The sequence below is a fragment of the Sander vitreus genome, chromosome 4 (genome assembly GCF_031162955.1).
Source record: "Sander vitreus isolate 19-12246 chromosome 4, sanVit1, whole genome shotgun sequence".
NCBI lineage: Eukaryota > Metazoa > Chordata > Actinopteri > Perciformes > Percidae > Sander > Sander vitreus.
This window is the reverse complement of record NC_135858.1, coordinates 11,829,940-11,846,269: the sequence shown is the minus strand read 5'-3', so window position 1 is coordinate 11,846,269 and position 16,330 is coordinate 11,829,940. Positions and strand designations below refer to the sequence as shown.

The following is a 16,330-nucleotide window of genomic DNA, read 5'->3' as shown; positions in this document are numbered from 1 at the left end:
TCATGGACAAAAAAGTGCTATAAAACCATCAGTAGTGTATTAGTTAGTTTCTTTCTCTGCAGAGATGTGTGAGTCCTATTTGCAAGGTTGAACAACGAAGTGCGTGGACATTTATGTAACATTACTAAATCAACCACTGAGGCAGGGCTTTAGTCTTAACTTGAAATGAAATGGCAAGCTTGCAGCAAGATTCATAAACACTATTTAATACTGGTATGCTTCTAATATTCTGTGAGGCAGCACCTTCAAATCATTGTGCAGTGTGTGTGTGTGTGTGTGTGTGTGTGTGTGTGTGTGTGTGTGTGTGTGTGTGTGTGTGTGTGTGTGTGTGTGTGTGTGTGTGTGTGTGTGTGTGTGTGTGTGTGTGTGTGTGTGTGTGTGTGAGGTGCATGGTCATTTTAATGCAGACAGGCTACCTCTCTAATATAAAGTTGACGTAATTCTGAGCATGCTCTGTTGCGACTGGGTGTGGTATTGTCTTCCCTTTGTGTCCTCAGGGATGCTTGGCACCTTGAATCCTGTCCGTTTATGCTCTTTTGTATCTAATATAATACACAACTAAATATATCATATTATAAATATAACATATTGTTTCTCTTTTAAACATACACACTGTTACATATCAAACCGCAGCCTTTATTTTGACCTGTACTCAGCGCTTTTTCTAATTAAATGTAACTTTGGGTTTCCTCTTCCTGATGGAGCATCTGGAGCACACTGAAATAAAAGTATAGTTATCTCTTCTTCTGTCTGTCATTCACAAACACGCACTTACACACTTGAGTTTCCTCCCCCTGGGTTTGCAAGGCTGCTACTGCCAATGTCTGGCTCTCTGTGCAATAAATGGCCCATGTTAGTCTTAGCTCTGTAATCTAATCAACCTGCTTTATGGTCAGTAACTCGCTCCGCTCTCTCCCTCCCTCTCTGTCTCACCGTCTGTCTCACGCTCTCTGCTCAGAGCACATGTTTCTTTCCATTCTTTCCCCAGATCAAATCTGTCTACAGTATATGTCAAGGTTTCTTATCAGTGTTAGGACAAAATCTGCATTTCTACACTTTAATTAATCACATGCATGTCAGAGATACATACACACACACACACACACACACACACACACACACACACACACACACACACACACACACACACACACACACACACACACACACACACACACACACACACACACACACACACACACACACACACACGTTCAATGATTCAGTAATTCTAACCATCAGCCAGATGTTACCATAAGCAATTGATCCTTCTGGTTCTCAGAGAATTCCCGAAGGGGCCATAAATTCAATCATGCTTCTTCAACAGTGTCATGCTGGAATATCTGTTCCACGTATTGAACTCACAATACGTGTGTCATGTTTCATACCTAAGCCGGCATTTAGATATCTTAGTCATATGGGATAAAAGGGAATACACATATTGTGTTGTGATTTCATTTTAGGCCGTGGGTTAGATTTACCCTATGTTCATATATGAGGTCTTGGGTGTGGTCTCTGATAAGAAATCTTATCAAACTTGTGTCCTGAACAGCAGTCAGTAATGACAACAGCACAGAGGATGCTTCATTGAAAACTGAGCTTACAGCATCATTTTCAGCTGTAATTTTGTTTTTGTCATTCTGACTTTGATGACTTATAGTGGTATTAATCACAACCCTGTTGCTAGGCAAGAAAATCCCTATTAAACTATTCTGCAATTCACCGGATTACATTCAATGCTCGTCAACAATGCCTACATGTCAACTATGGTTAGGTTATGGAAAGATTGTGGTTAGGGCAAATAAACTATGGTTACTGTATGGATATAAATTAACTTGGGCTGAGTATTCATTTAAAAATATATACAGTTATCTGTGAGTGCAAGTTGCATATTGCAGCCTATAAACCACGTTTACAAGACAACAGAGTTAAAGTATTTAGTTTTATATGTGTATAACATTTCCATCAAGTGGTTAATGTAATAATGTTTCACATGCTATAGATTTCTTTTTTAATAATTCATTAAGAAGAAAGAAATTAGTTGTTGAATGTTTTAAATCAAACGTGACTGACACTTTTAGGATGGTAATATGTGTAGAATGTAGTGGGGGTTGAGGCTGAGGTACACTTGAAACGAAAAACTTGATACATCATGTGACAAATGTTACCAATGTAGAAAATAAAAATGTGTGTCAGAACTGGTTAATGTACTGTATATGCTGATTTTGTACTGCAGCAAGACTTATCGCTACATCCTTGACTGTGGTAGGTTTCTGCACTGTAGAGGACAGATGAAGGAAACTGCATCCCTTTTAACATCAGTTGCTAGGGAGTGGTGGGCAATAAAGAATCGTTCAAATGAATAAGAGCTGTGTAGCTGCTTCTGTGGTGTCCACCCACTGACCCATCTCCAGGTTCACTGTCCAGACAGGATGGAGCTTGCTGATGATTCAGCCAGTTTGAATGAGACAAGTGGTGAGGATGCTGGGACCTATTAAAAGCTGCAGGCATGGTAAGATCCGGGAGGGCTGTCAGGTCCAAGATAGAGATCATCATGTGAAAAATGATGGCCTTCCTGCAGAGCAGTGGGGTCTTGTTGTGGCTGCAGTGCACGTCCAGAGTGAACTGAGATGGCTGAACAACACTTAGTACATGTGACCTAGAGACATGTTAAGGGTGGAGGATGATTAACGGCTGTGTTTGTGTAATTACTTTAATGGAGCACTGCAGTGTTACACAAGTTTATTGGAAGGATATTCATTTGGAATATTTATGTATGTAGGTAAAGAGAGAGAGAAGTAAGAAAGGACATTGTGGTAAGAAGTAAGATAGGACATGAGTTAAATAACATTCACATTAAAGCAGAAAAATATGTACTTAAAAACTACAGTACACCAGTTTCCTCCTGATGTCCTAAATACACAGTATGCTCCTGTTTGATCCCAAATGTAATGCCCCAAACCTTAGATTCCCACTCTAGTGCAATAATATAATAGACTCAATTTTAAATTCTGTAAATACATACATTAAGTAAACCGCCTTCACTTTCTTCACACCTTTACGTGGATTCATGAATGCAAACAACAATTCCAAGATCCATCCTTTCTTTTACTTCTTCATCCTTCCATATGTTTGTTTCCACTGTGTAGGCCAGGCCATAGCTTCTTCCATTAAAGATTTTGCTGCACTGACATCATCTTTTTTCCTGCACTGCAGTGTTTCACATGATGTTCGTGTTACGACCAGCAGCTCGTTGTCAGCTCAATGCATGAAGGCATCCCGCAACATCGAAACAAATCGCAGAGAGCGGAACATGATGGTATTTTTTTAGCGCACTCAGCTGCAGTGATCCTGAGACCACACCACTTCCTGAGCACATCTCTGCGCCATCTAAATGCCTGCTGAGACCATGTGAAACGTTTATGACATGCCATATTTAATTAAGTGATTTGCTGCAGTCCAAACAAGGCATATTTTGTTGTTTTAAGAATTTTATAATATTATTTTTGAGTGTTATGTGTTGGTGTTTTGTCTAAATGTTCTTTCCCTATCTAATCCAATGTAAATTTAATCTAATCTGTGACTCAAATGTGTGATATATTCTGCCTATCCATTCAACTTCATCCTGGGTCAGGTCGTGGGGGCAGCAGCTCCAGCAGGGGACCCCAAACTTTCCCTTTCGACACATTAACCAGCCCTGACTCGGGGATCCCGAGGCGTTCCCAGGCCAGTGTGTGCCCATTTTACCATTTTATTTATGCTTTTCTTTAAATGTAAAGTTGTTGTAGTAGATTAGACCTTATGGGTGTTTAGCCTAATGATCTTAAGAGTTTTTTATTTAAACCTGTATTCATTCTTTCTTCATCTCCAGAGTAAGGTCTGACTACACAGCTTATCATTCTGGGATATGGGAAAAACTCTGGCTTGTTTGCATTTTTTCAAACCAATCACAATTGTCTTGGGCAGCGCTAAGCCCTGGATGCAGCGACGGTGCCCTTGCAAAATAGGTATCCGAAGCGGAGGAAATGCCTTAAAGCTTTATCCCAGCACTGTACATCCGGTAAACCATCTGGCAAACAGTTGCCATGATTTACATATCCAGCAGATAGAGATCAACATTCACATTCATCTGGAGTTGCATTTCTGAATGTAAGTTCAATATTACATTTTCTTTTAGCTCAGTTTTGGTCTCCACCAACTCTTGTGCTGGCTTTTTATATCTGTGATGGTAGTGACAGTTGGTTTATCAGTGCTTTTTTGTTGAAAACAGCTGCCTGCTGCGTCTAAAAGCAACGCTTATGAGAGTGCTGAGAGTGAAATCACAAATATCACATGCAAATGCAAAGGAAATAAAAACTTTATGGTGACAACAAAGTTCCACTTTATTCATTTCAGGGTAGCAAACATATTAATGTTCTGTGATATAAGTGATTTAAATTACATTATAAAGAAAGTGAACTGAATTGTGTTAACATTGATTTTCCAATTGGTTTAGTATAGATAGGCCACAAATAACAGCACAAGTTATGGCTTCTATAACCTACCAGTGTCAATTAATACAAAATACCATAGGTCAAAATAAATATCACTTTCCTCTACAAATGTTTCAACATTCTTATGACACTTCTTTATTCCACACTTGACTCCTTTCTATTTCTACATGTTGTTGTACAGAGGGCTGGCTCACTTAACTTGGTTCACTTAATTGGTTCTGGTTAAATACATTGACTGGGAGTTAGAGTGTTAACAGTTAGATTATTATGTGTATGAAGTCAATATTGTAGCGGATGTTGTAGATGTTGAGTGCCTAAGCTGATGATGATATTCACACAGTCCTCCCCTGAAGCAGTGGACGACTCTCTCCAGGTGACTGTCTGCTCAACAAGTTCCACAACATCAAAGGCACAGATGTTACCGCCGAGCTGCCTCCATTACTGTCACCATGGTCTTCTCTTAGTGGCTGATACTGCTTGAACCGCCTGTTAAAAACATGAAACAGGTGAGGAAAGTTCACTAATGAAAAAGTTAAATGTATAAGTTTATATGGCATGAAATAAAGGCCAACATGTCAAAAAGAAACAAAATCCTAAAAATTAAACAAGAAATGAAAACTGTAAAAAAAAAAAAAAAAAAAAAAAGAAGCTATAATCGCTTTGGTGATTCCTTAACTTTTTTTAAATTTATAAATTAAATTAGTAAATTAGGTACTCACCTGTACATCAAACCAATACAACAGATAACACAGGCGAGAACCATAACCCCCAGGACTGTGGCTGCAGTTCCAGCTGGGGAACCACCGGAGGCTGAAATTGAAGCACATCATACAAATGAGAGAATAATCTATAGATTGAGTACTTTAGTGGTTATTAATTCATTTTTCTTCCACCCACCTAATGTTACACTGACTCTAGCACTTGCCATAGCAAGACTGACATCATTGGTCAAAGAGACATTGATGCAAAATACTCCAGAGTCATTGAAGAACTGACGAAGGACCATTTCACAGTCTGGAGAGGGTGTAGCTGCATTACAGATTGTTGCCACCGGTGTGATACAGTCAGCATCTGAAATGACTGTGCAGACCTCACTTGGCAGACTGAAGGAAGGACAGTGAAGATGCAAAGACATTTACAAGGAGAACAATCATAAGTGGATAAATTATTCTTATAAACGTGTTTTTTGTGCTAAACATAATACATAATAACAATTTACATATCAGCCTCGGTGTACGCTCACTAGAAGATCATTGTTATAAAGACCATTAGTCCAAATCAATACACTTTTAATGTTTGGCTGAACAGCAGTAAGTGAACCTCTTTACTGTGTCTGTGTGCTCTCTATATTGAGTTGATACATTTTACTGCTCACCTTCCCTGACAGGTAATGGTGACGTCCACAGCTTTCTGATCCAACTCAGTCGCAATTGCTACAACGTTGGACATCTGTACAATCTGTACACTCTCAATACCCTCTGCAGGGTTGAAAAGGGCAAAAAGAGAGATTTTAACACTAATAAATCATACTGTTTCTATTGAAGCAAAATATCATCTGTTGAGGTTTGAACTGCCATGGTTACAAAAACTGTATTGACTTACGGACAACATCTAGAGAAGTGGCGAGGGAGCCATAACGGTAGACCATGCAGTCAGCTGTCAGCTCTGGTGCTTGTCTTTTAGCCACAACGAGGGCAACCTGTGCTGGATCTGTTTCGACCTCTGCTTGAACTTCACCTTCAGCTGCAACGGCCTCTTCATTGCCTGCTGGTTGCTCTGGAAAAATCACAGAATCTTTTGTCATAATACTTTTGTTGCAAGAGCCATCTTTTTATTTTGTGCATATTTATTTTAGTTTACAGAAAAAAACTCACCTGCAGGAGCTGCAGTAGCTGCAACTTCATTCTCAGTTGCCTGTACTTCGGCCTCTGTATCATCAGCTGGTGCTGCCTCTTCTACAGCTGTGGTCTCAGTGGCAGCAGGAGCTACAATGTTATCAGCAGGGGCTTCTGTTTCAGCTTGTACAACCTCTGCAGCAGCCTCAACAACAGCAGCATCGACAGCAACAGCATCGGCATCAGCAGCAGCAGCAGCGTCGGCAGCAGGTACATCAGCAGCAACAGCAGCATCAGCAGCAGGGACATCAGCAGCAGCAGCAGCATCAGCAGCAGGGACATCAGCAGCAGCAGCAGCAGCATCAGCAGCAGGGACATCAGCAGCAGCAGCAGCAGCAGCAGCAGCATCGGCAGCAGCGACATCAACATCAGCAGCCACATCACCTTCTTGCTCTACAGCTACTTCTGCTGCAGGAGCAACAGTGACAGTGCCAGCAACCTCAACTACAGCTTCTTCTCCCTCTGCAACAGGTGCAACTGAAGCAGCAGCATCAATCACAAGCGCATTTTCTTCAGTTGCATCTGTAAGCACTGCGGTTTCATCTGCAGCTGCTGTATCAGCATCTGCCGGCTCTTCAGCTGCAGGTACGACAGGGTCAACAGTGGCCACCTCACCTGCAGCTAGATCTGTGTCCTCGGCAGCAACATCTGCTTCTGCAGCAGGGGCAGCAGGGGCAGCAGGGGCAGCAGGAGCAGCAGGGGCAGCAGGGGCAGCAGTGTCAGCGGGATCTTGTTCCTCTAGAACAACAGCTGCGTCGACTCCTGCAGGTGCTACTGAGGCGACCTCTACTGCCTCTGTGTCAACAACCGCTTCTCCATTTTCTGCTTCAGCTGGCTGCACTGAAGCAGTGAGTGGAGTGGTCTCAGAAGCAGGAACGTCCAAAGCAATTGCATCTCCTCCCTCGGCTGGTGCTGCTGGGTCAGCTGCAGGGGTGGAGGCCATCACGACTACTGCTGTAGCAGCAGAGGCATCAATAGGAGCAACTGAAAGAAAAGTTTAAAACAACTGAGCAAAACTTAGTTCAGACTTCTTATAGGAAAGCATGTATGTCTAAAAGATAAAAGGGAATTGGTAGTTTAAAATCTCACCAGCAGTGGGGTTTCCGCAGCCATTGGAGATGCTTGCCATCAGGACCACCTGAGGTTTGAAGGTTCCGACAGTGAGGTATGTGTGTGTGACAGTGGTTTCTCTGGAGATCAGAGTACCAGTGCTGTCACCAAAGTCCCAGCTGAAGCTGATGTCGGCGCCGTTGAGATACTGGCTGGGATCATGGAGCTTGACGTTGAAAGCAATGGCTCGGTTCTGGATGAAGTTCTGGTCGTCCTGGTTTACATCGTTGACTTGGGCGAGTGAAATAGTGAAGGGAATCTGGTCTGATAACGGAGTAAAAGACGAAGAGCTGTTATGATGAGGATTGTTAAAGAAAAAACAATATTGTAGAATAACTTTCCTCAAGTTAGGTTAGATAGGTAACCTGTGATGGCGAAGACCGTGGAGGCGTAGCCGAGAGGGATAAATGTGTCTTTGCCACGGCTGTGATAGATGACAACCTCCATGTTGTAGGAGCCTAGGGGGACGTTGTCTGTTCCAATAGTAAGGGAGGAGGATGGTCCGTCTGCCACCTGCCAGTAGCGCCCTTGAATAGAGCAACATTGTGTTTATTTAGAGTGAATGTTTTTACAGCAAAATTAATTGAAGTCACACATTTTGGAGACACTCCAGGTGTCACTTTCATTATATAGTACATGAGATGCAATTGTAATAGTAATCAAGTAATAAAAAAGGTCTGTCTTTGATTTGTTGTGAAAGACAAACAGCAAAAAAACAACAATAAACAAAAAAATCTGAATTGTGCTAAAGAACAGACTCTTTTTTTTTTTTTTAAACAAAACTTGGAAGAATGTCCCCAAAGTTTATGAAATTTAGCACACAATGGCTTCTTCTTAGATGGTTGTGTGCTTTGCGATTGATTGACTGAATGGTGTTAGACTTCATGACTTGTTTACCAAAACAGGTAAGCCTGATGATATAAAATAAAAATGGCAAACTGAGACTACTGTTGTACGTCTTGCAGATAATATTAACTATTTACAGAATAAGTTAATAAGATCATGTTATTGAGAACAGCACAATTAATACATGTGTTTTCTGCTACAGTGTGTCTTTAGATGGAACAGGTGATGACAAATATAATTGTCAGAGATTAGCACAGATAAGATGTAAGATAAGACTAAAAAGGATTTGTTTGTGATACGGCCTGGGGCAAATGCCTTCGAGGAGAAACCTACCCTATATTCTTTCACACCCCCCTTTGTCTGTTCTTTGTCTCTATGGCAATTTTACGTAATAATGTAATGTAGTCAAAGCTGCATTTGGAAGATTTGGGTGTCCTACTGCAGCATTAATTACAGCTAAGGAGCAGCCTAAGTTTTTAACAGACTAAATATTATAAAAATGTAATAGCTTTACCCCATGTCTTCCACACAAACACGTAGCTGGGTTTCTTGTTCTGGCTCCTGGAGAACGGTGTACCATCAGGGAAAACTCCAGTCGACTGGGTGCCCCGGTCAGGATACACAGCCTGACCCTCCTGGTACTGTTGTCCTGAAAAAAGACGACCGCCATAGATCATACATCAATAGCAATAACAGATGTGATGATTCAAACTATAACACTACATGTCAATATGAGACAACACAGGTAAAAAATAAAATAGTAAGAGTAAATTTGTCCTAGAATAATGAAACTAGCACAATTTCAAAATCACATTGGTTCAATTATGATAGTCAGTGTTTTAACTGGTAATTCACAGAACAATGTGTTCTTTTTTATAATCATTTATACATTCTTTAATTAAATACTATTATACTATTTTTTTTTTAAACCAATTTTTATATGAAAAGTCTAAAAAGCAATTGCATTTCTTTAGAAAAGACCATGTCAAACACTTTTTATGACATGAAGATCATTTTGTAGTCAAATCAGTTGCTTTACTGGAAAGCTATTCTTACCATTGATGGTGCAGTTTTGCGCCCAGACCACCTGGCCATCAGGGAGTGCTGTCTGGTTTGGTGGGAAGTTAAGATTAATATTGAAGGTTGCTCTTGCTCCAGTCAGTGTGGGTGCATCATTTTTCAGATCAAAAGTTACTTCACCACCTGGGGTAAAAAAAAAAAGATTACTCATGATTTAACATATTTAGATTGACTGGCAGACAGAATTTTGTAAAAAAAAAAAAAAATCAGTTTTGAGAAATAGAGGAATACGGCCTCACCAAACCAACAGTTCCTGAATCTCTGGTCTCCATCTTTCCACACCGGATACATCCGTGAGTTCCATGAGCGATAACGTGTGAACTGACTTCTAGGCCCTGGAAGAAACATCTTTCAGGAAAAGAAGCTACATCTTGCAACTCATGCTATTATTCCAAGTATCATCAATAACCAACACATTATTTTTTTTAAAAATCCTTCCTCAGCTGCAAAAATGTATTTCAGTTTTCTTTGTGTCGATCATATATTTATATTTTGTTTGGCAGATACCATGAACTACTAATTACAGTAGAATTTGAGTTGTGTTAAAAGAGGCACAACTTCTTTGTTATCTTGGACTTTTTATATTTGCACTCTTCACACTTTGTATTGCAACTGTTATAATCAAGCAGATTTTGAACTTAATATAGATGCTTATGTAAACGAGAGCAGGTCCGTGTTTTTGGTGTTGAGGAGGAGTAAGAAGTGTGAGGGTTCTTAACGTTGGGAGTCACACGACCTGCAATCCCCCTCAATCCCTTTCATGTGACTATCAACTGAGCAGCAGCATCAGTAATCCCAGTGAGAGGAATGAGGGATCCCAGTCAACTGGCTCACTGGGTTTTTTTTCTCAGTTTATGGTGTGTGTGTGTGTGTGTGTGTGTGTGTGTGTGTGTGTGTGTGTGTGTGTGTGTGTGTGTGTGTGTGTGATTTGCATGAAATACCCTCACAATAACACGACAAATGGTCTTCAAATTTCCAAGTGAGAAAACAACATTATGAATTACAGTACAGTATCACACACCTTAGAACATATTTGAGGATATAGTCATGAATGCAAATTGGCTTAAAAAACAGCATAAAATTGGCATGTAAAAGTTTGTCCATCTTCCCTCTCTTTAACAGAGTGTGGCGTGTGTGACAGACCAATCTATTTGCTGGTCAATTTGTAGTCCAAACAAAGAAATACTAAAATGTTACCATGTAATTGAGGGGAAAGCAGAAATGTGTTAATTTACATTAGTCACAGAAAAAGAAAATGAATTACTTTCCCTGTTGTTAAACTGTGTTGGTATAAAGGTCTGACATCACACGCAGCAAAAACTCTATCTTAACAAATAATTTCGTTTTTTTATTGAACAAATTAGAAGAATTGTGCTAATAGGGTAATTTCACTTTATCCCTGTGCAGTTTCACTTGCTTTAGATATTTTGTAAGTGTCAAATCAGATAGAAAAGTTCAATGTAGTTGGACTGAGAAAACCTTTTTGAAACAAGCTGTTTTCTGATGGGGAAAAAAGTACTCACGTATCGCAGTGGCAAATGTAAAAGCCAAAACCAGCAGCACCAGTTCCAGAGTCCTCATCCTGTATTTGATTGTGTGTCTCCTCTTTTTGAGCCCCGATCCTTACCCTGCAGTCCTGAACCCCAACACGACAGAGAGACTTAAGAAATGTCCTCTCACTCTCTTTAAGAGGGTTTCGGACCTGAATTACCATAACGTTTCTTCTCACCTCTGACATCATTGATAGTCTCAAACTGGCACCACCCCCTTTGGTAAGAAAATATGATGTTTTGTTAGCTATTGTTGTGTTTCACAAGCATTGTAGTGTTTACTCACAGTTTTTTACATTGTTATAAGTCATTATTAAATTTGATATTCTCTTCTGAGCTAACACTATTTTTACTTCATGTGTACTGTGTGTTTTTACTTGGGAACCACATTTAAGCCAAATTTCAATTGTACTACATATCATCAATGCAATATCTACAATAAAGCTCAGGAACTTGTACAGTTAATGGAAAAAAGGTTCCAAAAATGGATATAGTGCATGTACTGTAAATAATTCAAATGCACACAAAGTAACAGACATCCCTCAAGCAAGACAATATTTTCCAAGTGCATTATTGGAAAATCAATGGATGCTTTCTGCACAGTGTAAATGAAAATGTTGTACGTCGAGTCATGTTTTAGACGTATGACCTTAGAGCTATGCGTGCACTACCGTCACAAGAGGAGTGTGTGGATGGCAAATCAATGGCATCCTTTTATTTCCTCAGCCATTCCTCTGTATCCTGGTGTCCACCTCAGGCTGCTGCAGCTCTAAGAATCTGTGCTTGCAGCAACACAGACACACCCGGCCTCAGTTTATGAGACATAATCCAAAACCACTTAGACGAGGACAAATATACATTTAGAGAAATGAGCCGATTGATTCCGGAATTAATAAAATAAAAAATAAAAAAACATTTTCACTCAAACTTTCACATTCTTGAAAATAAATGCATTGTATCAAACCCCACAACTTTTCTCTCTCGCTTGTTTATATTACAAATAGGAGTCACATCTAGCCTAATGAAGCATCTTCAAGGCAAATTACATCAATAAATCCTGGAAGAAGATTAATTAATACATCACAATTAATTAGTCATGTTAGTCTGATTGCATGGGTTTATGTTCTATGAATTTGGAAATAAGAAAAGCAACATTTAAATGTAAAAAAACAGTACCCAACTTTCAATTATATATTATAGCCTATACAACAGGATGATGTTGTTGTCGACTTGTATGTTTGCCATAAAATGGACATGTTTATACTTCATTAAAGTAGCATAGTAAAGCTTTTTTTTTTTTTTACAAGAGGCTGGCTTGTGCTTTGTTAGTCAGGATGTTCCCTCTATACATACCAATAGGTTAATATCCAGATTTTAAAATGTTAATTATAAAAATGACTGAAAATAAATAAATATATATATATATATATATATATATATATATATATATATATATATATATATATTTTTTTTTTTCTTGAATTATATAATAATACAAAGTTAATAAAAGGTGAGGATTTGTTTTTAAAGTGGATGGGTTCATAATAACTTTTATCATTTAATCACTTTTTTAATATTTTTTGTTTTCCTTTGAACTTGTTGTATTCTTGTAATTATATGTGTGCACTAATCTTAATACTCTTATTAAATTAAATAGAGAATAGATTATTATGTAATTATATTTTACTGAGAAAAGGGCCATATACGTGTCTATATAACAAAGAAAGAGTCATTATGAGCCCTGGTGGTTTTCCCACTGATGTTGTCTCATGCCTGAAAGTCTACTCATGCTTCACTACATGTGACCCCTCATGTGCTAACAGCAGAGTTCAGGAGGAAATAAAGCCTTCCCACAGAGCACCTGACTTAACATACCACAAATAGTCAACTGTTAGCTTCTTTGCTCATTAGTCTCCATTGTATAGTACTGTATCTTAATTAGCAGCCTGAAAAAGAGTTAAAATATAGCTTTAATTGGACATTTTCAAAAATCCTACATCAGAATGCTCTGATATCACCCGATTGACAGTCTGGGGAGGTGTACGATCACTCTGAAGTGAAATGAGTCTGGCTAAACAGGATGTTTCGTTTTTAGAGCAGCCTGAAAAAGAGTTAAAATATAGCTTTAATTGGACATTTTCAAAGCCTTTAATAACAGTGTGCCTGAGGTTCAGGGAATTTCTGGAATGATTAAATAATGTAGAGACTTCAGACAGTGGAAGTCAAGCAATAAAGATTCTGAGAGCTTGCTTTTCAGGAATATTCCTGCTTGTATCTAACAATGTGTTGCACAGACTGGTTGCTTTAGATTGCAATCTTTTAGTAGTTTTCTTTACAGCAAGCCAAAATTAAATAATTTGCCATTATAAAAAATAAGGGAATAATCACAATTAGCAATTGCCTAAACGTAAAGTGACAAGTTGTTATGTCTCGTCAAGTATGTTAGTTTAGTCACTCATGTCTAGTCTTGTTGTGCACTTCCTGTTTTATTTTGTATTCACATTTTCCCTCTCGTTTCAGACCCTGACTTCCTCCCTTTGTGTGAATTTCCCGCCATTGTGATTGTCTACCCCGCCCCTTATTGGTTTCACCTGTTTTCCCCTACCTCATGTATAAATAGTCCTTGTCTCCCTTTGTCTTGTGCCAGTTCGTCTCGTCCAACGTTCCAACCAGGTTTTCAGGTTTTGTTTGTAATTTTGTGATCCTCCAAGTGTGATTTTCTTTGTTTGAACTTTGATCCTCATTGTGAGCGTTGTTTTGGTTGAACTCTACCCAGTAAACTACTTTTGTTATACCTACTATTGTTGGAGAGTCATGCATTTGAGTCCACCAGTCTCGTGTCTGAGGTCGTGACACAAGTAAGGTCATAGAATTGAACATAAGGGCATCAGAGCCCATCCTCCGCCTGCAGTCACACACAATCGACAAGCTTTCCGTTTTCAAACACTTAACTCACAGAAAATCAGGATTGGGTTTTAATATTGGCCAAAAGTTCAATCAATAAGGCCATCTGGTTTGTGAAATGCCAGTACAAGATCAGACCAGACAGGCAAATGAGTTCATGAATACAGCGAGCTTGGCAGTCATTCAGTGCATTCACAAGGCTTAAACTTAATAAACTAACTTCCCTCATTTTTGTGAGTGATCCTAATTCTTTCTTGTTCATTTGATTTCATTATTGCCACGCACACCAGCACTCACAAAATGGAACAAAAGGAGTTGCCTAAATAAAACAAAGCTTTCAGTTGTATGTGACTTTCATCAGGATACATTTCTGGTATAAATCCTCTAAAGGGGTACCTGTTGCCAGATTTAAAATTTATAATCCACACAGATTATTCAAAATCTGTGAGTAACCAAAAAGCTGGATATGTGTACTAGCAGCTAGAAAGAATAGTGATATGCGTCACTTTCAGAAACAGTGAATCTCTGTAAATGAAACAAAATGAGACAAAACTGTTAGAAAAACCCAACATATCTAGCCAGCAGCATTGTATGACTCTACCTCACATATAATAATTAAATGAGAAATAGGTGTCACTTCACATATAAATCTGCTGGGTGGATGCACATCAAGCCTCTGGGCTTTGATCATGTGCAGTGCTGGTATGAGTGTTTCTACCAGAGGCTTTTCCTTCATGCAGTAACAGGTGACATGAAAAATGCCTCATGACCAATCCTGCTCCGATTAATGAAGGCTTTTTTCACAGCAGACATTTTGACAAGTGAATTTCCCCATTGTGGGATGAATAAAGTATTATCTAATCTAATCTAATTTTGACTTAAAAGCACATTTGCGATGGCTCTGTTCTGTTCAAGTGTCCCAGTAAGTCATGGCAGTGTGACAATGAGCCAGGACCCTGAAACTGAATCCGCTAAATAGAATTCAGCCACCATTCATTTTATTATTTACACCTTTACTTTTCCTACTGTCACATGTCAGTTTGATTCTGCATGTTGCCCAGCCCAGGGGGTTTCGTAGGGCCCAGCAGCTCCAGGGTCTCAGAACTAATCCGCCCCCTGGAGGCACACAAGCCATTGAAAGAAGGCATGATCAGAGGGAAACGTAAAACTAAAGCTGAAAACTTTTTACAGGGATTATTTAAATTGCCAAACACAGGTGTGACTATTAACAGTGTTAATTGTTGCAACATGTTGTAATAATAGGTGGAACAGAGACATCTTGAATGATAATGGTTTCTTTAGTGCTTTACCTGCTATTACAAGTCAAAAAGGCTGCTGTAAAAAAAAGGTTTATGAATCTGGTTTGTTAAAGAATAATAACGACAGATTTTCTTTTCAGCCTCTACAGCATAGAGGAGTGGGCATGACAGAAACAGCTCTAAACCAGTGAGGGAGTGCAGTGCACAACTAGACTTACTGACACTAGAGGGAGCAACTGTAATTCTCCTTCATTCTGTCCTGTTCAGTATACTGTGAAACATAGGACCATTTATTCAATTATTTGGCATTTACCAACTTTACCAGACCAAATAATTTCTGTGCAAAATTTACAGAACATAAACAAAGCTGCCTGTCTATATATTTTGGACAACCAGGCACAACTTGGCTATAAAAGTGTCCAAAACTGTGACCAAATGATATATGAAGCTGACTAATCTCACTTTTATGTGCATGTTTCTTGTGTTGTAGCCTATTTTGTGTCAACATATAAAAAGCATTGTTTTATTAACTAATTTCTTTTTCTATACACCCAAAAGCTGTGACTATTATGTAATGAATTTTCATGACATGTAACTACCCCCTCACCTAAAACTCTTTGTTCTTTAAAATATATACTTTTTATTTATTTGTATTTTTTTAATAAAAAAAAACCTACAGACAAAAAACTTTTGCTTCTTTGTTATTTTGGTTTGCTACCACCATCGATATAAAACAAACTGTTCTATACGGTTCTTTTATTTTTTATTTTTATTCAGAATACAATTTACAAATATTCAGTCAACACAGTTCATAATCAAATAAAACTATACATAAATAAGTGCAAATAATATAATATGAAAGTAAGTATGAAAGTAATAAACTAAACAGAAACAAATAAAAAGATACAAAGGTACAAAAGTGACAGACTTCAAAACATTATTAATGATATAGACAGCAGGAGCTCTTAATCAAACAACCTTGAGTAGACATCAGATATTAAAATAACTTTCTTAGTGGAGATATATATATATATATATATATATATATATATATGTGTGTGTGTATGTGTGTGTGTGTGTGTATGTGTGTGTGTGTGTGTGTGTGTGGGGGGTTCTATATCTATGCATAGACAGTATATAAGAAGTATCTATGGCTACAACTTCCGTCTCCGACGTTGATAACGTAAAACGTC

General features: G+C 38.6%; 1 protein-coding gene across 1 annotated transcript; it reads right to left on the bottom strand.

Annotated features, from left to right (window-relative positions):
• Positions 1-4,369: 4,369 nt before the first annotated feature.
• pmela (premelanosome protein a) lies at positions 4,370-11,044 on the bottom strand. The gene is made up of 13 exons (XM_078248268.1): positions 10,948-11,044; positions 9,664-9,759; positions 9,401-9,547; positions 8,859-8,993; positions 7,864-8,025; positions 7,478-7,762; positions 6,729-7,372; positions 6,368-6,533; positions 6,096-6,269; positions 5,869-5,971; positions 5,391-5,596; positions 5,213-5,303; positions 4,370-4,979 (listed from the first exon to the last, which is right to left on the bottom strand). The coding sequence occupies exons 1-13, from the start codon at positions 11,003-11,005 to the stop codon at positions 4,826-4,828; spliced, it is 2,421 nt and encodes an 806-aa protein (XP_078104394.1). The 5' UTR covers positions 11,006-11,044; the 3' UTR covers positions 4,370-4,825.
• Positions 11,045-16,330: the final 5,286 nt, after the last annotated feature.

Excerpts from the sequence above, each read along its gene's own strand:
- pmela (XM_078248268.1), bottom strand. The coding sequence starts at position 11,005 with ATGAGGACTCTGGAACTGGTGCTGCTGGTTTTGGCTTTTACATTTGCC. Across the intron at positions 9,760-10,947 it reads TACATTTGCCACTGCGATAC|GGCCTAGAAGTCAGTTCACA; the intron begins GTGAGTACTTTT and ends TGTTTCTTCCAG. Across the intron at positions 7,373-7,477 it reads CTGCGGAAACCCCACTGCTG|TTGCTCCTATTGATGCCTCT; the intron begins GTGAGATTTTAA and ends CTTTTCTTTCAG.